The sequence below is a fragment of the Drosophila grimshawi genome, unplaced genomic scaffold (genome assembly GCF_018153295.1).
Source record: "Drosophila grimshawi isolate 15287-2541.00 unplaced genomic scaffold, ASM1815329v1 contig_1006, whole genome shotgun sequence".
In the NCBI taxonomy this organism is placed as follows: domain Eukaryota; kingdom Metazoa; phylum Arthropoda; class Insecta; order Diptera; family Drosophilidae; genus Drosophila; species Drosophila grimshawi.
In genome coordinates, this window is record NW_025062489.1 from 2,748,357 (window position 1) to 2,772,720 (window position 24,364).

The 24,364-nt window shown below is 38.5% G+C and overlaps 2 protein-coding genes across 7 annotated transcripts in view; one reads left to right on the top strand and one right to left on the bottom strand.

The window, feature by feature from the left end:
• Positions 1-17,291, bottom strand: part of LOC6565438 (solute carrier family 41 member 2) — a 32,396-nt gene extending 15,105 nt beyond the window's left edge. Inside the window, exons 1-2 of one of the 2 annotated variants that reach the window (XM_032738537.2) lie at positions 17,234-17,291; positions 12,769-12,891 (exon numbers count right to left, since the gene is read on the bottom strand). In XM_032738537.2, coding sequence (XP_032594428.1) covers positions 12,769-12,841 — 73 coding nt within the window. In that variant the 5' untranslated portion in view covers positions 12,842-12,891; positions 17,234-17,291. Of the gene's footprint in view, positions 1-12,768; positions 12,892-13,206; positions 13,271-17,233 lie in introns of those variants that run through there. The other variant, XM_032738538.2, reaches the window with a different exon arrangement.
• Positions 17,292-17,696: 405 nt separating this feature from the next.
• LOC6565439 (protein ovarian tumor locus) lies at positions 17,697-23,051 on the top strand. Of its 5 annotated transcripts, none has more exons than XM_043216455.1 (9): positions 17,697-18,010; positions 18,600-18,867; positions 18,984-19,081; positions 19,164-19,318; positions 19,387-19,797; positions 20,126-20,262; positions 20,365-20,496; positions 20,636-22,066; positions 22,216-23,051. In XM_043216455.1, the coding sequence occupies exons 2-9, from the start codon at positions 18,640-18,642 to the stop codon at positions 22,363-22,365; spliced, it is 2,742 nt and encodes a 913-aa protein (XP_043072390.1). In that variant the 5' UTR covers positions 17,697-18,010; positions 18,600-18,639; the 3' UTR covers positions 22,366-23,051. The 5 variants fall into 5 exon arrangements, with proteins under 5 accessions (XP_043072390.1, XP_043072395.1, XP_043072394.1 ...); XM_043216459.1 differs by having other exon boundaries at positions 17,714-18,010; positions 20,636-22,045; positions 22,216-22,667; XM_043216457.1 differs by having other exon boundaries at positions 17,843-18,010; positions 18,614-18,867; positions 22,216-22,988.
• Positions 23,052-24,364: the final 1,313 nt, after the last annotated feature.

Consider the following 24,364-nt stretch of genomic DNA (forward strand, 5'->3'; position numbering starts at 1 on the left):
GATCCATCGATTATGGTTAGGCATAACACACACGCATATACACACACACACACACACACACACTCGTCTATATGTTATGGCAAGCACGACTGCAAAAGCAACAACAGACTTGAATGCAATTTGGCCATGAAAACGAAATGCCAGTAACATAAATTAATAATAATTATTATTATATTTGTATATTGTACAAATGATTTTTTTCTGCTTTTTTTTGCTTCTTTTTGTTGTACAAATTAACATTAACTATGCATTAATTAAATGCTTTATTGTATTTTTAGGTCTTGCCTTTGCCTTTCGATTCCTTTTGTTTTATTTGATGTGGTATTTTTTTCACTCTAATTTCAATTTCAATTTGGCCAAAGGGCAACCGTATCGAGTCTGCATGTTAAACTTGCATTCATATATAGATTTATATATCTTTCTTTAGCAACTACGAATTGTTTGTGTACTGTGAACTCATTATGTTTAATGTTTTGCCGCAAGGCATTTTAATTGCTTTTCTATTATTTATAATTTATTGCATGCGAATTTGTTGCGGTCATTTTTTTTTTTTTGTTGTCAATTTACATTTATCTATAGAAATAAAGAATTGTTTTTGAGATTTATTTTTAATTACTGTATTTTTTTTTTTTTGCAAGTTCAAGTTGCACTTTTAAGGTCACAATCAGTTGGGAATATTGAAGGTGAGCTTTAGATTCGACCTGACGAGTTCTGTAAGTACCAATAGAGTACCAATAATAAGAATGCGAATGCCAACGCTTAAGAAATTGTTTGAAACAGGTGATGAGAGGTAAACCGGCTCTAAATCGAAGTGGAAGCAAAATTAAAATCGACTGAAAAAAAGTCTTGCTCTTTCTATTTAAAATCCGTCAATTAATTCTTCCCGGTGTATTTCTAAAATATTCCTATTCTTTTGTTGGCAACACATGTTACTAGCAGTTAGTAAGGTTATTATATGTATATCATTATATCAGCCTGCTGCTGCCACTTATGCGTTAAATGTGCTGCATATTTATCATTGATTTCCGCTTGCCGTTCCACTGCCAGCCTTATAATACACACGACAAGTATGCACACTTTAAGTAACTGGCAGAACATTTTTTTCTTTTGATTTTAATGTTTAGTTATATACATTTTTTCTGGGCTTACTTCAGTAGCAATCGCTTCACACTGGCACTGAGTTTAAACTTTTAGCGGTCGATTTTGGGCGACACGTGAAATTTGACGTCAGTTTCTACGCGATCTCGAGCTCGGCATTTGCATATATATTATTGTAATTTATTAAAATTTTCTAAATTGGCTTTTTTTTTTTAATTTTACTTAATAACTTTTGCACAAACAAAAACAACAAAAAACACTATGAAACTCGTGACAAAAGGGTTCGTCGTGCAGTTTCCGTAAGTGGGGTTCTGTACGCTCGTTTAGTAGGCTTATTTTGTTTTGGTAAGCTGTTATTTATTTTCTTTTCTTTTATGTGTAATATTATTGTGCTCTCTCTCGCTCTTTGACGGCGTCGTCTGCACCGTACGCCGGGATATCGTACACTGAATGTCCAAAGACGGCAACCACTTGTTATTATAACGCGTCAAAGCGTTTCATTTAGCGGCGCAGCGACGCCAACAGAGACAGCGACGGAGACAGAGACAGAGACAGCGACGGCCAGTCAAATCGCCGAGCGCAAACTCAACAGCGCAACCGATCTGGCCGAATCAATAAGCCAAGCGAACGATTTTGACTCAACGTTCGACGGCCGCTGACAATCAGCTGGCAGGTAGCATGCTACACTTCGAGCCTCCCGGCCAGAGGCGAACTTGGCGTCGCTGATAAGCAGCTGGCCAAGACTTGCTTCCTCTCACAGATGCAGCACGATAACGACGCCAACTTCGCTGCTGGCGACTTATTATCAAAGGCAATCAATTTCAGTTGATGAAGACAAAGATTGCCAAAGCCAAAGCCTAAAGGCAATGTTATCAGCAACGTGAAAAAAAAAACAAAACAAAAAACACTCATAAGACAAGATCAATGAATGAAAATGCTGCCAGCGCTGGCATCGGCGTCGCCATCAGCAGCAGCAACGGCAACGATGCGAAATTGTCGTGCAAACCGTTAGAACGAGCGACATTTTGTCGATTCAGCGATACTCGGCTCGGTTTGTCGCAGTCAACACATTTTGACGGTTAGTTGACTCATTACTCATCATTATTGTCAGTAGCAAAGAGTTACGACCAACAGACTCCGATAACTGACAACAAAAAATAAGCTCAAAAACGCAACGAACAATCTATTATATATATTTTTTAAAAGCACAATTAAATAAATGTATTTGCCCCGCAGTAAACAACAACCCACATATTTGGGTTAATTTGTGTATTAAATGAGTTTTGGTCCAAAGGCAATTGAGTGTGGCTAAGTTTTAGCCGCTATGAACGTTAAGTGAGTTTTTGATGAATTTGCTTTTCGACACGATCCCTGTGTTAGTCGTATAATTTAGTGTCCCTGCAATATTGCTTAAACTATTTGTTATACGCCTCCCTCCATCTCAAAAAAAAGTCAACTATAATATAAAATAAGCATAAATAACAGCTAGACGTAAATCGAAAGTTTCGCCGATGTGAGCGAGAAAAACATGAAAAGCGTTTTAGCTTTTGAGTCTGGCAATTAACGGTGCCATGCCCCCAAAAGTGACGCACTACTGCGACATACACACACACACACACACACACACACTGTGCGGCCAACAATTGTATTATACATATTGTTATAAACAATCTGTGTATGTGCATGTATGAATGTGTAGACGCATACGTTCAATGAATACAACAAATTACAAACAATTGCTGCCAAAATATAAACAAAAAAAAATGAGTATATATATTGTTATATGTATTCAAAAAAAAATAAACAAACTGGCTTGCCCGCATCCGGATAATTGATATGCGTAGGTCCAAAACTGCTGATTATTGCCCATTTCTCTAGCCATCTCGCTCGCGCACTGAAAGCCCCTCGGCTTTAATTAATAATAAGCAAAGCTGTAGGTTTATTTTTGGTTTGCCTGAAATCATCTCAAGAATGGATTTGCTGCAGGATGTAGACTGAAGAGTTTTAGAGTTGCCCCATTCATTTTATATATATTTATAATTGCGAATGCAAAGTGGGAAGAGACTCTTATCGAATTTGTGAAGTGGCAACAAGTAGAGCCATAAATAAATATTTATAAATAATTGACACGATGATAATAAGAGCAATCAATAAGATCAACAAACAATCGAATGACCAACAAAAACTGTGTCTATTTATGACAAATCTAAAATTAGTAATCAATAATACCATTAATATAATTAATGCCAATGTGTCTATATATATATATATATATATATATATGCACATAAATAATAATGCCATTTTATTTTTAAAGTGTTTACTATCTATTCTCGATTATATTTAGCATTTCAATGCAGTCTATATCGAATATGAACTAACCAACCTCTTATTTTGGGGTAAAATATACAAATGGAATACGTTTAAGTAAATGGTGAAGGTATAAACCATATATATATTTAAGATTATTGTATTATGATTCAGCTCATCACATTTATCATCTGCGCTTCAGGATAAACGAAGACGATTACGAAAGATAAAAAACATAAAAAAAAACCTTACTCGGGGACTTCTCATGCAACGCATCTAGAATTCAGGTGCCTTGTTTATGGCAAAGGTCCCCTGAGTTAAACAATTGCGGAAACAGATGGGAAATGCACAAAAGCCACTTGCACGTCTCTTTTTTGTATGAACGCTTATCAGATGCCGCTCGCTGGCTCACCTGCCAATGGGATGAGTGATTGTTGCTGCTGGGGCGGGACGGGGACTCACACACGGTGTACTTTTGTTTTTTTTACACTTTGATAACGAATGTATCATAGTATATTGGTTTTGTACAATGTCCAACACAACTTAGAGATAGAGACTTGAAACTTGGAACATATACTGACCTGTGTCCGGGACAAAGTGTACAAATTGGAGTGCTATGTCCACTAGGTGGTTAGGAAATCAATAAAGCCACACATCTCCCAAAATTTCAAGGCTACAGTCACCACACTTGATTGATAGGTTGCTGGCAATGTCCTTCAAAGGTCGCCCACCCCCATCACCAAAATTGGAAGGAAGACTATTAGGAACCTTCTCCATAATGTTTTTCAGCCACGCCCACTCCCACCGCTAAAACTCCCAAAAGTCAATTTCTCCCATAATTTAAGAGCTACAGTTACCAAGCTTCGAACTCTTCCAACAATATTCTCCGGCTACACCCACTCCCGCGTCCAAAATTCACAAAATCCTATATTTACTGCAATTTGAAAGGCAAACTTGGACGGTATTTCTTGGCAACACTTACCCTGTTCTTTGCTACCTGTAATCAGCTGGTACTACTTATGGTATCAAAGTATTTCGCAGTCGGTAAAGCACGACTGCAACGTTCTCTCTTGTTTTTATTTACTTTTATTTTCGGTACGTGTGGCGGTGGCAACTTTGCAGTGCATTACTAGAACAAATTGTATGGCATTTAGCCCTATTTGTTTATCGACAGACAATTGAGAACGTTCAAACAAATTGTTGGATAATGGTCAATCAACTGCCGACGATGATCACCGATCAAATATCAACGTTTCAACTATCATTGTCTGTTTGACGAACGGCATGCAAATGCTTCCGCAGCCGCCCCATTTGACCAGTCCAGACCTTCAACTTGAACTTGCAACTGCTCAATTTATTATACGCAAATGCTGTACGGAATCGAACCCAATTAGCAGTGGCAATTGATACATGCATTATTGCGTTCCAAGTCAATTTGACAGATGTAAAGTGCTTAATTGTGTTTTGGGTAACTTTCGATTGGCGGCACACGTTTCGTAAGCTTTTTGTTTGTGTTGCATACATATCGAACGTAGCAATATGAACCTTTGCAACTGAAGAGCAACCATCGAACAACAAATAGCATTTTAAAGGGTCTCTGCCCACACAAAGTGAAGTAGCAATCGGCGTCGAATCGGTTATTCAGTTATTGATTACGTATTCCCCTAGTTATATGCCAAATATTTGTAACTATATCTAACCGAATCTATATATAAAATGTAGTTAACAATTGAGCATATCTTGGGAAGACCTGTTCTTAAATGACATAACACGGAGTTTTTGGTATACTTATTAGCTTGAGTCAGACACGATCAGCGCCGACAAATATATTTACATCTAATAATGTGATTTTTATGAGATATGCAAATGAATGTTCACAAACATTTTAAGTGATAAATTGCATTCGTTGGTCAGGCACAATAAATATTAAGCCCCCTTTTCCGCACGTTCACAAATCACAAAAAGTAATTTTCGTAAATTTCTCATTAAGATGTGACTCGCGTGCATATTAAAAAAAACCTTCGAACTTGACAGACAAATTGAATTGGTTAAGTGCTTTGAGACGTTCATAGTTTTTTTTCCTTAAGACAGTGAGAAAACAGTGAGCCACTAAATTATTGCAACTTAAGTACAGTTAAGGCCAGTTTTGTTTTATTTGTCTTTGCGAAATGAATTATAAAACAATTAATCAAAATATATGACAGGCTACAACATCCATTCAATTCTTTTTGCTTTCAGCATGAATTTACAATAAATTATAACAAACAAGTTACAATAATTACATTTCAATTGCATTTTAAAACAATCGCTTGCCTTTTCTGAAAAATAAACTGTTTGTGACATTTAAATTGTCTAGATTTCATAGCATTCGAAATTTGAAATTCGAATTCGATAAGCCATTGCTTTAGTGTATTAGTTTTTTAGTTTTTAAAAACAATCACAGCAGATAATGGAAAATATATTGGTTTCGATCCAATCTCGATTGTCAGTTGTATTCGCCTGGTCACGTGCCAGTGCCCAGTGGTCAACGCGATGACTCAGATCCACACAACATTGTTGCAAAATAAAAGGATGATAGTGGTTATCAGGAATTAAGACTTAAGTAGAAACGATGCTGACGTAAAGAGAAATCAGATTTTAAAAAATCAGTTAACTGTGGCTCGATTGCTCTGCGTGCCACTTGAGATACCTGATATATAGATAAAGATACTGCGTGCATAGATTAAGTTACACAAAAAACCCTCAATCGAGGCAATCGACTCAAGTGGCAACTCAGAATCACTGTTAATTGAAAACGGCCACCCGTCCCCCGCCCAGACATACAAACATACACATACAATATATGTACTTAAGTGTCTCACGTAACATTCCCAAAATATCTGTTCATTATATATATAGTACAAAAAAAAATAAGCCGAGTAACTTCAACGTTTCTAAATCAATTTTTGCTTTACTTAAAACCGAACATCAGCTGCGCATAACGAGAATTAAACTTATTTCAGACAGCTATAAAAAGTTTTTCTTTTTTTAACAGGGTATCTTGATTTCGTACTCTCACGTTTGGTTTTTTTTTTTTTGTACCCGATTGTACATACATACATGCGTTTATATTTGTCTGTATGTATATGTACATATGCCACTTATAACAAATGTCTTATCGCCCAGTTTCAGCTAAAGCTGCAAATTAATCAAAGCGATACCCATCTAGCTCCCATGTGGAGGACGGACCCCTTTCTTCCTTTCGATTCAATGGTTGCTGTAAGCGATTCGTATAACTGCTCTTGTACACCCTGTACTCATGTGGGGTATACATACGTATGACAACAGTTATTTACAAAGTGGAATTACTGATGCAATTTGCTACTTTACATAAGCACCTACAATTTTATAGGGTATTTATGTGTTCAAAGCCGTTGCTTCCTTGTGTGTGTGCGTTTTTTGCATTGATTCGCCAATAAACCAGTTAATAATCAAATTCTAGTCGACGACACGCGTCATTTGACGTGATTAGTATGTAAAGCGGTAACTCCGACACACAAATACTCAGATACACTCACACACAGATACGGTGCTCTATCGTTGCAGACAGTATTCTGGCGTACAAGCACTTGGGGATACAGAGCTTATTCTTAAAAGCAAACAATACAATCACTCTCATAATAAGATCAATAACAATGACGACAACAGCAACAAAATTGACCTTACCTCTGCGCCTTCAGTCAGGGCAAGTAAATACACATAGCCCATGCACAATTAGATAACAACAACAAGAACAAGCTGGTGGCAACAAGTGTTAACAAGCCAAAAAACCGATAAACAGTCGCCAGCCAATCATGTCCAACAGCACATATAAAATGCGTTTAATTAAGTATAACTACATCTCATCTCATATTCCCCTTGGAAACTGTACAAATAACAATGCTTGATTTGCAGCGGTGGCTTATCAGTCCGCTTGTGGGCCACAAAAACTGATTTCCACGAATGTCTAAGGCAACTCTTGTTGTGGTTGTTGATCGTGTTTGGCGGGCTTACTCTCTAATCAGAGCAATAAACTAAAAGCAAGGCACAAATTTTGATTGCGACGTCAGTTATATTATAACCCTGAACCCAACTAATAGCTATTGAAACCGACACGTTATTGGGAAAGCGGTGGCAGTTATCGATACAATGCAGTAAACCTAGTTCAGCACATGATAATCGATTACTTATATTGCAAGCTTAAAGACTCTAGATCTTATAGTTTGTAACAACGAAGCGTTCATACACACAAATATGGCTGCATAGACTCCGCTGTTGATATTGATCTAAAATATATACATTATAGCGTCGGACATTCGCAGGTTCGTTCTTCATGTTAAAGACTTTTGCTTATGGTTATTCTACCTTGAACCCATTCAGTGTTTAACAAGCAAGTTCCAGCAAAAGCAATCATAACCAGGCTGAATAACTTAGTATTGACTGTAGATTTTAAAATTACGGAATGTCGCAATGCATTTGTGTATTGTTTACAATGTTTTGACAAGCGTTAGCTGATTCCCCCGAACACTCGACTCCATATATTTTACGACACAGAATTGCGTCTCAGTGAGGTCGTCTTCCACAGAAGTTTGGTCATGAAATTGTCAAAAATAATAACAATAATAAAAACTCTTATCAGTGTGTAATCAGCAATACAATAATGAAGAGAAGTTCAAGGAAATTGTTTTTCACACAAATGTGAGATATTTTACGATGCGCTCGGCAAGGGAAATAGGGAACGGGTTATTGTGGATGGCTCATCACCAACTGATAACTTACAATACTGAGGAGAGCGGCGGCCCACGATCTGCTCGAATGCCAGTTCGCATTTGGTCAAAATGTGCGCGCAAAGCAATGAAAATGGGACATAAATTAGATAGAGACAATAGAACGAGTCGGGCGTAACCGACTGCGAAATACTTTGATATCATAAGTAATGCCAGCTGATAACAGCTAGCAAAGAACAGAGTAAGTGCAGCCAAGAAATACCGTCGAAGTTTCCCTTTCAAATTGCGTTATTTTGGGGGCGGGAGTGAGTGTGGCCGCAAAAAATTGTTGGAAGATTTCCTAGTAAGTTAGTTAAATTTCGGGAGATTTGGCGGCGGGATTGGGCGTAACCTACTTTTCTTTCCGCGTTTTGAAGGGTAATAGGTAAAATAGCTATATACTTTTCAAATTTGGTGACTCTAGCATTAAAATTGTGTGAGGTATATGCATTTATCGATTTACACTAATAGGTGTATCGGTTTAGGGAGGCGGAGTGGGTGTAGCCATCCAATATTTTTTTATCGATGTCTTAAGGACTAATAAAAACATACTTTTAAAATTTGGTGATTCTAGCTTAAAAATTGTGAAAGATATGCGCATTTCAGATTTCTAGTCCTGAGGGAGGCGGAGGTGGGCGTGGTATATGCCGATCTTTGAAGGACATCGGCAAAAACATACCAACCAAATTTGTTTAAAATCGTGGCCTTTATTGCTATCGGAAAAACAGTTGTGTCGATATTCAGGAATCCGAGATAATTATCGACAAAATGAAATACACTTGATATGTGTTTAGCTGTGATAGTCTCTAAAATCAGCGCGATCATACAGACGGACAGACAGACAATTTATGCCGATCAAGAATATACATACATAAGAGATGAGAAATGCATCTTTTTGCGTTCTGTTGAATACACGAAACCATTATAACACGCTTACACCATTTAATGGGTGCAGGGTATAAAAACGGAATAAAATCCCTATCGACGTTTTCATAAGCTATCAATATATTTAGCAGCCAAAGTTGCACTGCAACTCGAATTGAAAGCCAATCTATCTTTATCTGCTTTCTGGGTTTCAACGATTTTCGAATACCTTTTTAAAAGGGTATATAAAATAACTGCGCCGACAGGTCGAATTCAAATTTTAATATGCCCGAAAGTATGCTCGGATATATTTTTTAGATATGCAAACTTTTCAATAAAAAAAAAAACAAATTATTTATCACACTATATATATTTCCATCTGAAAAGCTACAGTTAACAAACTAGATGCACCATTTTTGTTAATAAAGATTGGTTGTATGAAGCAGTAAGAAGCACAACGAATTTTTAATATTAAAATAGTATTCAAATATTGAATTCAAATATTTTTGGGAATTCTAGAAGAAATTTGTAGAGTCTTTACCAAACCAAATATATGACCATTTTAAAAACCTGATTGTAAAGAAAATTGACTTAAATTTAATTTCGTTTTTATTTTTGCCAAACACATTGAATTTCATGATTTAAATAGTTGCTCAGATCTGGTTATATTATCATAACACAATAATACCTCCTTGTGTACACATATTTATTAATGTATGTATGTGTGTGTATGATACGGAATACATATACATACAATGTGACTAGTTTGGACAGCTTGAAGGTTTCTGCTGAATGCGGAATAATCTTAGATGCTGATAAATAAACTTTATCATTAGCTCAAGTGTTCTGCAAGCGTACATATCAAAACAAGAGCGTTTCGCTGAATATCACAAACAGTAAACATTCGATTAATTTGACCCAATAATTTGAAGGACATTAAGCGATGACGCCTTGAAAGTTATCCAAAAGTTAAAGTTATATTCTAACACAGAATAATTAAAAGTCTTAACGAGAGTTTACATTTAGTCTTAGTTTACTAACCTAGCAAAGCAGTCAGTTATTTATATCAGAAGTGGAAACACATTTTCAATATACATATGAATATATATTTGCCACCCATTTGGATGCAGATGATCCCTTGAGCTTTCGGCATTGTCGCTTGCCATCACTTGGGACTTAAACGTACCTGCCGAATCATCGCTCTCGTCGTTGACATCGTTGGCAGCATTATTGTCACTGTCCAGCAGCGGGGCAGACTCGCAGCGTTTGCTGCGATCGCGACCCCGTCCGCACAGCAGCAGCAAATTTTCCATGGCATCCAGAGTTTTGGGTCACACGACAAATCAGAAATATTTGGAAGTAACTTGGCCACTATAACTGCATTTTATATTGCAGCACGACCAGTGGCAATCATCGATGCTAATGTTAATTCAGATTCGCCGCTCAACGGTTTCTATGTGGCGCTATCTGCGCTAATTGAATGCTGACTGCGACGCAGACAGCGTTGTGGCTGCTAGCAGCAGCAGTAGCACCAGCAGCAGTTACTGTATAATCTGTTTCTTCTATGCACACAAACACACTCGCACTCTTTACTCGACTTGCGCTCTCAATCTTTCGCATATTATCACTTATACACTCACTCACGCACACAAACAAACCTAGCGTGGTGCGCTGTGTGAATTTGGGCAGACGAGAAGTTGAGCATCAAAAGTCAAACTGCTCTGTTAAAATTTCAACCGGCCCACATAAAAGCAGCATAGCAACCAGCTAATCGACACAGTCATTTGACTTGCAAGCACCGACTACTACAATAATAATAATAACAATAATAATAATAGCATATGAACCAGAAATGAAAATCGACTCAACAATAGCGAATGTTGTGATTCTCTGCTCGCCTATGTGTTCTAATTTGCACAGCTTTTATACACTGAACCCATTAAAAATGGGTAAAAAGGGTATAATGGTTTTGTGCAAATGTATGTAACAAGCGTCTCCGGCCCCATAAAGTATACATATTCTTGATCAGAGTCAACAGCCGAGTCTATATAGTCATGCCCGTCTGTCCGCCCGTCCGTCCGCCCGTCCGTCCGTCTGTATGAACCCGTAGATCTCAGAGACTATAAGAGCTAGAGACTTCAAATTTGAAATATAGGTTCTCGTATACCAGGCGCAGATCAAGTTTGCTTTATTTTATCGATAACTGCCTCCGTATCTCGATTATCGATATATTTAAATTTCCTATAGCAATAAATGCTACAATTTTAAAGGCAAAATCTTCTAATTAATACATAGCATGCATATGTATATTATTGATGAATTCATCAAGATCGAATGAGAATGACCCAAGTTATAGTCGAAAATATATTGATCCCATATTGATCTCATTTCCATCAGCAGCCGTAAGCATTTTCCGTATGCATCAATAAGCGAGCGCATGTATGAGAAAGAGATGACATGATAATCAACGCGAGCGTCAATATGTCTTCTGCAGAGCATTTGGCTACAAAAATTATTATAGGGAAATTGCCAATAGTTTTAGAATATACTTAACAGCTGGGTTCAGGGTAAATCGTAGTCGAGCTCACTCGACTACAGCACTCTTACTTGTTATTATTATTCTATATAAATACATAAGTCTGAAATATTGATAATCACACCTTGAAAATATGCATTTCGAAAGGATTTTCAAAAATACAATAAATATCGACTTATCGCTTCACATAAATAATGATAAGAATTGGCATCATTGGGGCAAAATAAAAGAATAACAACTCTGTATCCAAAGTATACCGAAGATTACATATTACCGTATCCTTGCATAATCTACTCTTGTTTCCTTGACTGTGTTACACACTCCATGACAAAATTATAGCATCGTCGACAAAGGTATGAGGAACAGACAAATACAAACGCTCGAGCGACGTTTGAATTATTGAGTCCCAAATATAGTTTTGTATGCGTGCGAAAGAAAGGCGCAGATTCGCCTCACGTAAGCCCTTGAGAGAGCGAGAAAGGAAAGGCAACGCAGGGCACTGCGCAATGCACTTGAGTCAGATAAAAACAAAATCGTCGATACAATAAGAATGCAGGTGACAAAGAACACTTGAAGCAATCACTCTCTCTCTCTCTCTCTCTCACATAGATACACATAGGGGAACACGCAAGCGTCGGCCACTTGAACACCTGAGCTGGGGGGTCCGTTATGCGCCGGTGCGTCGACAGTGACTGAGAAGCCAATAGCCGACAATGACAATGACGGGAAGAGGGCCGCCAGCGAAGTGCTTATAGTAAATCGTTTTTGCAACAACAACAACAAAATGCGAATAGACTAAACCGTAAGCGATAATGAGTTGAAAATGTAATTGCAGGCGTGATAGATAATTATATTAAAAACTTATAAGTACCAAATACGTATTGAATAATGTTTAAATTAAAGCATGCATTAAAAGCTGTGTATGTGTGTGTGTATGTAGGTATGTATGTATAAGATATGTAAATAGGGGTGTGTATGTATTTGAAAACCAAAAATAGCAGGCTAACTAAAAGCCAAAGCAAATGTAATTAGAGCATTTAATTAAATTAAATAACTTGTAGATGTGATGTAAGTGCAACTAAAACTAAATACAAAAACTACAACTAAATACAAAAACATTTGTGGTGTCTATAAATAAAGATAGCAAATAAAATAACAGTGATAAAAATAGCTTACGTATGGGCCTGCGACGCATTGTGGACGCACTATTCTCGTCGCCACTGTAAATGTGGCTGTTAATCGGCTTCATGTTGCCCTCGGGAACCAAGTGGACGACGACGACGACGACGATGATGACGACTGACAACAACAAGTGGGCGCAAATTTTTGCAAAGAAAATATGTAAAAAGAAAAGAACCAAAAGAAAGATATGTATGTTGGTTGTAATTCTACATAAATATGTGTATGTATGTAGGTGTGTATCAAAACGAGTGGTACAGTTCGTTGCACCCATAAAAAATATTTAACCAGGCCCAATATTATGGCCACGCACTGTACACCAAATTCAGGCGAATAATATGCTTAGGCACTTTTTGCAACCGGTTGGAGTGAGAGTGAGAGCTGCTTGCTTGCTGTTTGCTACTTTTCTAACAAACAGCAAAATTTGAACTTTACCTTTCCTGCTGACGCGACTAGTTTCAATGTTCAACGACAACTAAAAGCCCAACGCAAAACATCTGACGCTGATCGACAAAGAACAACAACAGCAGCAGACGCCAAAGACTATAATAACAAATGCAAGCTGCGAAAAGGAAGCGAAATTTATCTTTATCATAGAGAAATACACACACATAGAGAGGAAGAGAGAGGCAGAGAGAGAAAGAGCGAGCATAACAAGAATTATAAGCTCAAAACCAGAACCAGAACAAGCAGTGCCTGCAAAAACACACCAAGTCCCGACCGAATGACACATGTCAAACATAGAAACGGGCGAAACGGGTATAAGCATTCATATATATACAGCTGCGGTCAAAATAATAGTCGTGCAGACATATGTTCTAGAAAATGTTAAAAAAGTACTTAAAATATATATTTATCTGTAATAGTATTCTAAATCATTCCCAGATGACAACCAGCCATTGGTTGTTTGACAAAATTTAATTTTTTCTTATTTTGAAGATTTTTTTAATATTTCAATTTTCAGCAGTTTGCACCAAAATGTGAGCCATATTTTTATGAAATGCTTTTAAATAAGGAAATAAGTCATTAATATATTATTTAACTCAAAAAACTCTTAATTAACTCGTTCAGTGTTGAAAATTTCGACTATTTTCACCAGCAATACTATTATATTGACCGCTGCAAAATTGCGACACTTGGCCAAATAAGCCGAAAACAGAAGATAAGCAAAAGGAATAGATAAAATACAAAAAATGGATGCGAGAAGAGATATCAACGAGTAAAAAGGTAAAAGGAATCGATGGGATTATGAAAGGAGTTATGAAAATATTGAGCATTTGCATTATATGAAGCAGCAATACTATTATTTTGACCTCAATTGTATATAGATATATATTTATAGATATATATATATATATACGTTGGGCTCGTTTTGACTAACATGAAGTTATCATAGAGCCAGCAAACAGATAAGATATTTGCGTTGATGTGCAGGACACGACGAGCGTTGCACAACGACAATTTTGTTGATAAGGGCAAATATGATTTTGTTTAATCAATTAACTGTTTTGCCAGCAAGCTCCGAAATCAAAAGAGAGCCAATCAAGTAGCACAAATAAATGAGAGAGCAATAGTTTATCTGCATCGCATGCGCCCCTACTATGTGTATGTGTGTGTGTCTCTGTGTGTGAATGTTTGGCCTTGCTTGCAAAAGATTGCGAAATTGTTTGCCATACTAGCCCATGGCAGTGACACACACTGACACACACACACACACATAGACACTTGACCTCGACACCTGACGATGATAATCGAAGCGAATCAAGAAGATAAGAAATACAGACAATCGCACATAGAAACAGACAGACAGACGGACGGACGGACGCATGCAAGCTAAAAGAGCATATAATGAAAGATGCGAATATTAAAATGGCGTATTCGATACAGAACGATATAACTTACTAAATCAAAAATAATGTATATATATATATATAAAGTGTCTCACAGCTCAAAAGACCCAGTGTCTAGCAAAAAATTTAAATTTGGCCCAGTCTTAGAAAAGTAACATATTTGGCGTATAAAAACTTAAATAAGGATGTTAATACTTAGTATGATATCCTTTAGCCCCAATAACTTCCCTTAACCTATTATTCATGGAAGATACCAGCTTCCGGGTCGTTTCTGGACTGATTTTGCTCCACTCATCCAGCAGAGCATTATTGAGGTCGGATCTGTGATTCCTGATGTTATTTTCCAGCAGAGCCCACAAATTTTAAATAACATTTAAATCTGGAGACTGGGCCTGTGGAATTATCTTATGGGGGCAGTTCCAGATATGCCAGGACTGTACTAATCCGGACTTATGCTTGGCTGTTGTCCTGGTCGTTATCGTGGTAGATCTGGAAAGTACGCCGGATTCCTAGCTTCTCGGCACTTTGGAGTACATTTTCCTTTAATATATTGAAATACACATTCTTGTCCATTGTTGTTTCAATGAACACCAAATTTCCGACGCCGGCTTCCGAGATAGATGCCCATACTATGACACTTCCTCCGTCGTGCTTGACTGTTGCCCTTATGATTTTGGGACTCAGCTCAGTATTGGACAGTCACCACACATAATTCCGTCCGTCTGAGCCACAAATGTTGAATTTTGACTCATCTTCAAATATGAATGTGTTCCAGAACTCCAAATCCTTGTCCAAGTGGGTTTTGACGAATATCATCCTAGCCCCTTTATTTTGTGCGCTTATAAAGGGCTTCTTCCGTGGTACTCGGGCATTAAAGTTATGGTTGCGCAGAACCCGGCGCACAGTTTCCACACTGCACTTTTTCCCCATTTCCTGCACATCCTGCACCTGTTGAGTCAGTTTTGGAGCCCATAGCTTGGGATTTTCTCTTATTTTCCTGATGATCCTCCGCTCCTCCTGTTCGGTGAAAATCTTGTGTGGTGCCTTTCTGCCCTTGTCCTCTATCCGATTTTCGTCGACGAAGCGCCGAATGATGTTGGTCACAGTTGGTTTGCTTAGATTTACCATTTCAGCTATTTGGCCATGTGAATATCCTTTTTTGAAGTGTTCCAGGATGAGATTCCGTTGCTCAATGGTAGTCCGTTTGTCCATAGTCCTTGTTGGCTGGTGGCACCCGAGATGCAGGATATAACTAAACTGACTACGAAGGATTGGTCTATTTATTCCGAAAATAATCAATCTGACGTAAAAAATCCGGGTTTTATGGCACCCAGGTGTCCATAACGCCCCTGGTCCAAATTCTATGTGACCATAAATTAAGGAACTTTTTTACATAACCCGACCTAGCATGTGGGGAAACCCGAGTTTATGGGGGTCATATAGTCATTATGAGATTAATGTATGTACCTACCATCGGTCTTTGGAATTTTTGAAAAATATTGGATAATTAGTTTATGGCAAGCAATTACATTTTTTGCTAGAAACTGGGTTTTTTGAGCTGTGAGACACTGTATATATGTTTATATATGTATATATAACAAAAAAAAAATTAATGCCAATGGTGTTTTTAAATCGGCTTGAGTTATGGTAAATTCGACACGCATCCATAATTTCACCACAATAAATAAGCTTGACCAATTTGCTAATAAGTATGTACATACAAAATTATTGAAATTAAAAAAAAGAAGAAATAAAAATAAAAATAAAAACTAACAAAGCTGCCCAGAGAACAATCTAATTTCAATTTCATTCACAGCGAAATGCCGCTAAATTTGTGTGCATGTGTGTGTCTGTGTGAGCACATGGCATACACATACACGCACGCAGACACACCGTGTAAACAACGTGAAATGTATGTATTTTTAGTATGCATAAAACGATGAGTTTGAGTTTGCCTGCCGTCATTTGATTAACTGCTTATTGATTTGACAGTTGTCTTTACACACCCACACACACACAGACAGACACAGGCATATCACTTGTCAGTTGCACAGAAGCTTTCAATTGCCTGTTACTTTATTTGCTTGATATTGATTTTTACCAGCCGGAGGCGAATGCAAGTTTAAGAGCGTGGGAAAATAACTGCACTCTGCAGCTGTCTGCCTGCAGCGACGATGAACGATGATGAGCAGTTAGCCTGTTATGCCGAATTTCATAATCGAATTAAATTCGAAAATAATTTTCTGATGGGCTGATTGAGTATTTATACGTAAATTGATGAAAATATTCGTTGCACTAGCACGAGTAATTGAATGGACAATGCTTGTACATATACATAAAAGAAACTTGCATGATTTTTCGCATATTTAGGTGTTGTTGTTTTAGTTATTTGTTGTGTTATGTTCTCTTTTTTCTTTTACGAGACAAAAAAAAAAAGAAGAAAAAAAACAAAAGTATTGCCGCTGAATGTGTGCATGGAGAAATGGCACAACAAATGAGACATTGAGAGATAGAGGAGACACTCGAACACTGAACAAAAATGTACACACTTATAAGATAAAGAAATCAACAACGAAAATAACAACATTTAACAATTTGAAAGGCGCACTCACATCTCTTCCAGACAACTTTAGTCGCGGTAACAGCGCGAACTTGAAGTTTACTCGCTTCATTGACTTACAATTTCAAACTGAAGCAGACGTAGCAACAACAACGATGAAAAGCGTCAACAACGGCGACACTTTCCACCCCATTCTGGCGTACAAGGAACAACAACAGAAAAAACAGCATGCAGATGAAAAAGGTGATTTCGTTTGCAATGTCGTGCAGCAGGCACGACAGCTAATCGATAGCTCTGATATCGATGATTAGGGTAATAATGTTACACATATTGTAAAAATCAAATATATGTACATAAGTCGTGTAAAAAATATTCCTACAATATCATGGACATTAATTAAAACAAACATTTGAAAAATGTAATTCGTTCACTGTCATCCTAGCATCCTTCCCATTCCAGAGTATCGATAAAACACTTTGATTTTAATGATCGATCGTCTTAGCGGTCAGCACAGTTAGTCGTGTAGTTTTGAATCGGAAAGAATTTAGACTTGCAGGAGCACGCAGGTTGCCTACGGTTTACCTAAATACATCTAAAGTGCCGGGGAAGGGATTAAAACAAAAAAGGAAAAAACGCTCGTTCGTCTTGTTTTTTAATATTTTCTTCGTTTTTTTTTTAACTATTTGTGTACACGTGTACATATATTTTGCTCGCTCTCAATACGTCTGTTGGCCCAATCCTCCGCTCAAAAAGGTGGTTAACGAACAATTTAAATTGGAAATTTTGTGGCTTAATAGCGATTTTGAGTGCTTAAATTATTTGCTTCTGGGTGAGTATTACTCTAGAAAATGTTAAACCTATAAGAATATTGCAACTAAGCTGTTTTTGCATAACTTGTACAAATCTAACAAAACAATGATAAAATATATATATAGACCGGTGTTAATATGTGTATGTAGTGAGTATGTATATTCCGTTCTGTTATTCCATTAGAAACTGCGTCACACACACACACATTCCCGTACGGACACATACAGAATGTGTGGGCACGCATATGTCGAAAAAGTAACGGTACTTTGCTGCTCTAGCGTTCGTTGCACCAGGCACATTGGCTCATTAGTGTGTGTGTGTGTTGTGTGTATAGAGCAGAATCAAGAGCAAAATAGTTTTGCAAAGTGAACGACCAACAAATTTAAAGATGGCGTCGTTCATCAGCTTAAGAAAGAAGACGCAAAAGAAACAGAAATAATAAGTAACTAGAACAGTAACTAGAGATGGGTGCGTGCTTAATAAGAACACACGTAATCATTTTCACATCTAATATTATGATCACTTTTTTTTTTAATGTTATTCCGCTAATTTGAATGGCATTGTATACTTGAAGAGACTTGAAACAAAATTAATGAAACAAAAATTAGTTTTTCACAAATAGCAGCAAACATTGCCTAAAGCTGAAACATGTCCATGCTGTTGAAACGTTCAATTACCCCTGGAAGCCGTCAGGCTCCCGATCCGTTCGACCAATTTCTCGAGAGCCATTTCTATTACCGCAAGCACACAGCCAGGGATGCATCATGCCTGTTCCGAGTTATAGCCGAGCAGATGTACGACACCCAACTGCTGCATTATGAGGTGCGTTTGGAGTGCGTGCGCTTTATGACACGCAAGCGCCGCATCTTCGAACAGGTGAGTAGCAATTGCCTAAAAATTACATCATTAACTGTTCCTGGCTAAATAAATACCTAAGCTGCTCATATTTGACAAAAATATTAATTTATCTGAATTGAATCGCATTTTGATAGCATGTGCAAGGCGATTTTGATAGTTATTTGCAGGATATGGCCAAGCCGAAGACATATGGGACCATGCTGGAGCTGCGCGCAGCTTGCTGCATGTATCAGTGAGTAAAGATGGAGCGAGAAGCCCCGAAATGCAAGCATAAAAATATATGAGCAGTGCATTAATTAGCGAATTTATTTTAGTCGCAACGTTGTCTTCTTTGAGCCATTCAATTTGGGCTCACTTGTTACGTTTAACAAGAGCTACCCGGACAAATTTCAGGTGTTTTACACCAATGAGTTTCATTTCGATTCCGTCTATAAGTTGAGCGACATTCAAGATGAGGCCATTTGCCAGGGTAAGCTATTCACGTAGTCCATATTATGCTGGCCATCTGTATTATATTGAGTCCATATCATCTTGCAGCAATAAGCTTTAAATTGCTTTACAAGATGCTCTTCAAGCTGCCCGATGTCAATTATGCCGTTGAGGCAATGCTGAATCCGCATACCTTCGATTGGGGCAACTGTCAGGTGGAGATGGGCACTAGGGGCTACATGAAGAGCATTTACTGTCGCGATGGGCGCACCTTTCATCTGGATATGCCCGAGGATACCCAGTGCATACTAGAAGACTACAAGCAGTGCAATTTTCACAACACGAATGTGCAAAACAAGGACAACACTCCGGCAGCAGCTGCATCATCATCATTATTATCCAATTCACACGCCTTTGATATGGCGACGAACAATTTAATAACAATTCGCAAGAGCTTGGAGTTGACGTTTGTGTGTCCCAATCGCTTGAATTCTTGTGTGCGTCAGTTGCTGGACGATGGTGAGTAGTCGGCCGTTATATATGATTTATGACACTACATCCAACTCAATCCGTCTACTCAACTGATCTTGCTTGTTGTCCTGAATCAAAGAAAAAATCAATATCAAATACTTTTAGGTTTTATAGCATGCATTTTTAAAAATAAATTGAACAATTTTCATGTTGAATTATTTATTTATGAAAATAACTCAATTGTTTTCCTGTTTTCTAAAATAAATAGTTTGCAAAAATCCTTGAAAGCCCTATAATTCAATATAGTATGAATACGTGTATAAAATGATACAATTTTCCTTATCTTAAATATTAACATTATTTTACATTTACGCAGGCATCACTCCTTTTCCATACAAGGTGGCCAAAGCGCTGGATTCTTACATTTATCGCAATATTGAGTTTGATAGCTGGAATGATATGCGCAAGGAGGCCAAGCGGTATAATGTCTATGTCAATGACTACAATTTTAAGGTATGCTGCTTAACTAATCCCAACTAATATGGAAGCTGAAGACGACGAAACCTTTAATGTTTTGTCGATTCTTATTCCGGCTTCCTGCTCCCAATTTTATAGACAGGTGCCAAATGCCACGTGGAGTTGCTGATAGATGACGACAGAAAGATGTACACCTGCCACATTCAAAAGATTTATACCAACAAAAATTTTTGCATTGTTCATGTCGAGAAATTTGGAAAACAAATATTGGTAGGCTTACCAAAGCTATACATATAATTATTATTCTAGCTAACCAGCTGCCAAAGCTGTCCTGTATTTGTTCATTATTTGTTGTCATTATCTTTTCAAACGCTGATTGGTTTCCTCTCCGTTTCAACGCGTTTCGCAGGTCCCATACGTGTCATTGCATCCGTTGCCGCCCGACGAGTTCCAGCCGTGGTCGGTGCCAAACCGCTATCGGCGACAGGCGCACGGCATGCACATAAACAACAAGAATATGCCCAAGAATATGTCCAATATGACCAAGTTTAAGAAGACCAAGCTATACGACATCAACTACTTTGGGGCCAGCAATTGCGAGGTTATGCAGTATATGCAGCTGGAAAACTACTTTGGCAGTCACCCGTTGTACAACGAACAGCTTTCCAATTCTGCGCAGCATGGATCCGAGCGAGTTGACCAGGCCGTGCAGCGGGAGCAGCATGCACAGGTTTTCCTGCAGCAGTCGCCGGCGCCCCCGCCGTCTCAATCAATGGAAGCTGAAACAGCAGCAGTGCTGACACATCTGCAGCATCAGCAGCAACAGCCAGGAGCGGCTCAGTTGGCCATGGCTGGGTCAATGGGTCACGGTCAATTGACGACCCCATGGCTGGGCACGCCGCTGCCACTGCACCACCTGCCCGAGGCATATCAGGCGGGTGTCTATCCGGGACTGCCGCCGCCGCAGCCTTCATCGGATGGCATGTTCATGCACTTTGGCGGCTATGCGCAACCGATGGCGCAGCAGTTGCCGCCCGTTCCGCTGCAGTCACCGCTGCCGCTGCCGTCATTTGCAACAACACCATATATGGTTGGGCCAACGCAGCAGTCACCACCACTGCCGCCGCTGATGCTGCCTCCACTCAACTGCAGCAATAGCAACAGCAACAGCTGCTCCACAAGCAGCGTCTCCAGGACAATCGCAACGCGCTACAGCGAGGCCCAGTTGGAGTCGCGTCGCGCTGCTCTGCATTCCAATGCCGAGGATTTACAGTCGGATTTGGTTGCACTACACTACTACAAGATGGGCCACAATGTGCATACGCGCATGTCGCAGATCCAAGCTGCTCCCAATCCCAACCCCAACGAGCATTTGCGCATGTATGGCAACGGCATCAATCACAACCAATCGAACAATCAAATCCATTGCAATACTGATCAACTGCAAGTGGCGCCACAAAAGCAGCGCAATAACGAAAGTTTGGCATTGGTGGCCAACTCCTCGTCTACACCGCCGCCCTCGCCAGAAGCAGCAGTTGCTGTGTCCAGCACTGAGCCAGCCACTGAGAAGAAGGTGCGCACTCGGCCCAAACGCGGCAACAATTGCAACAAAATGCGTTCTGAGGTGCGGCCGGAGCAGCTGCCCGATCTCGGCAATGATCAACAGCAGCTTTCGCATGCAATAATGTTGCCAACGCCGACGCCATCGCCCAACACTCAGGGCAATAAGTTCAACTTTTATCCGACGCCTCCAGCAGCATCTCAACAACAACAAGCACAGACATTGCCGAATGCGCCGATGCCGCCTTCGATGTTCTTTCCCGCCAGGAGGACTGGGCAGGTAAGCTATATGGGAAATTAAATGCAAATTCCCGCCAGGAGGACTGGGCAGGTAAGCTATATGGGAAATTAAATGCAAATTGTATGTTGAGCTCAGATCATACATATATTATATTAATATATATATTTATTGTTCTGCAACCCATTCAGAATCCATATGCATGGCCACCCGGTGCAGCCAATATGGTTGGAATGCCATACGAGATGATAAACAATTATAAAATGGAGCCAACCGGCAGCGGAGGCGCCAATGCACAAAAGACTTCGCCACCGTCAACCCACGGACCACCACGACACTAAAGAGCCGACCCGATTTCCACTTTATAAAGAATGATCAATGCACATATTAAATATGTGCTTTACCCATTTGTACTATATACACACACACACACGCCATATACCACATACATATATAAACCATGTATTTAGATCTAAGGTCAATATTCTATTGCATTAACAACTTTAAAATTCAATTAGCCATTTTAAATTTTTAAGTGTATATAAGTAGATAACATTTTAAAACAAATATTTTGAACTAAATCCATAACAAAGACATAAGCAAATACATTAACAATTTTAAACATGTAATTTTTGAATTTTTATGCAATTTTAACAAGGCTCATTTAAAATCAATTTATACACTTTTAAAATCATTTCGCTTATACACATACAACCGCTTCATACAAGAACTTAAAAAAAACACTATATATCATTGTTATTTTTGCCAATATGTTCTGATAACTAAATTTAGAACATTTATACTTTTGAGTCGGAAGACGTCTGCTTTAATGCCACAAAATTATGAATACCATTTGCAAAGGTATCAAAGCCAAAAGCCAAATGTTAAACTATTCACACATCAGTATTAAATGTGCCACGAAATGTAAAAAAAAATGTATATAAATTTAATTATATTTCACACAAATAATAAAAATGCATCTTTGCAACAATTGGCAAATAAAAACTCAAGCGCACAAGACAAAAAACAATGGACGGAAATGGGAAATATTGGTTCGTTTGAACGTGGTCTTTTTGATAACTCTGATGAACGCTTTTTCGTTTAGAGTTTGTTTTAACCAAGTATTCGAGCTATGAGCTGAGCAAAGCCCCAGTTTACAATACTGCCAAAGTGTGCTTGAATCAACTTATTAAAACAAAGGGGGGCATTCAAGTGGGAAATGGAACAATGATATTGTGGTCAAGTTACAAATACAAAATGAACCCCACATCAATAAAGGATGCCCGAAATCATCTTCGATTCGATTTATAAGCAGAAAGTACACTCACTTATGCAAATGGGAGGCGAGACTAATCATGAAATCCAAAATGGTTCGAGAATCCTTGTCGGAGAGTCGGTCTTTATGGTATATAAGCTCCTTAGGTGGCTAAATCTGAAAACGGATGCTGAAACACAGGGCTTGAAATGTCAGACAAGGATATGCCATACTCACCACAGTGCGGGCCTGTCCATGGCTCAGGAGCGGCATCAGCAGCAGCATCAGCATCGATAGCATCAGCAACAACGTCAGCAATGAGAAAAAACGCACTATAATCGCACGCGTTTTTTTGTTGTTGCTTTGAAGCGTTTTAGCACGCGCTGAACTTGTAACAGTTTTTGATTGTGTTTGCTTTGGTTTGTTTTTGAGTGCGCGCTGCTATTTTTTGCGCTCGATAATTTTTGCTTACAAAACTGAAAACGTTTCGCAAAAGTGTCGCATTTTTATGCTGAATTTTCAAATCGACAAATGGACGGCACGAGGCGACCCAATTCCGCAAGTCGGATTCGATTGTTGTATTTGCCACATTGTTTGTGGTTGCTCTTCAATTATTGTCATTGCATTAGGAGGTGCGGCTCGACCTTAAATGTCGTAAATGGTCTCCAGCTGAGGCATTTCCACACAATTGAATAGGATTATGTTAATTCAATAATTTAATAAGCACTCTTCCACGCAGGCTGCCAAGCACGCACAGCCATCATTAATAGGTTAAATATAATAGAATCTATGATCAACCCTCAAAAAGCACATTGAATTGTATATGAGCTTCAAAGCTGAGACTCTTAATGATTAACTAAACTAAATTTGTCTTGAAGTTTATGGCGCTTTCAATGCACTTTTTTGACCCCATAAATTACATGCACATATTCTTGATCAACATCAATAGACGAGTTGATATAGCCATGTTCGTCTGTCCGATTTTGTTTTGCTTAAAATCACTATTGATGAAACTGGCTATTTGACGAGACGGGCGTATGGATCGAGCCACCATATTATAAAGCTGCCTAAGATCTGTCAATTAA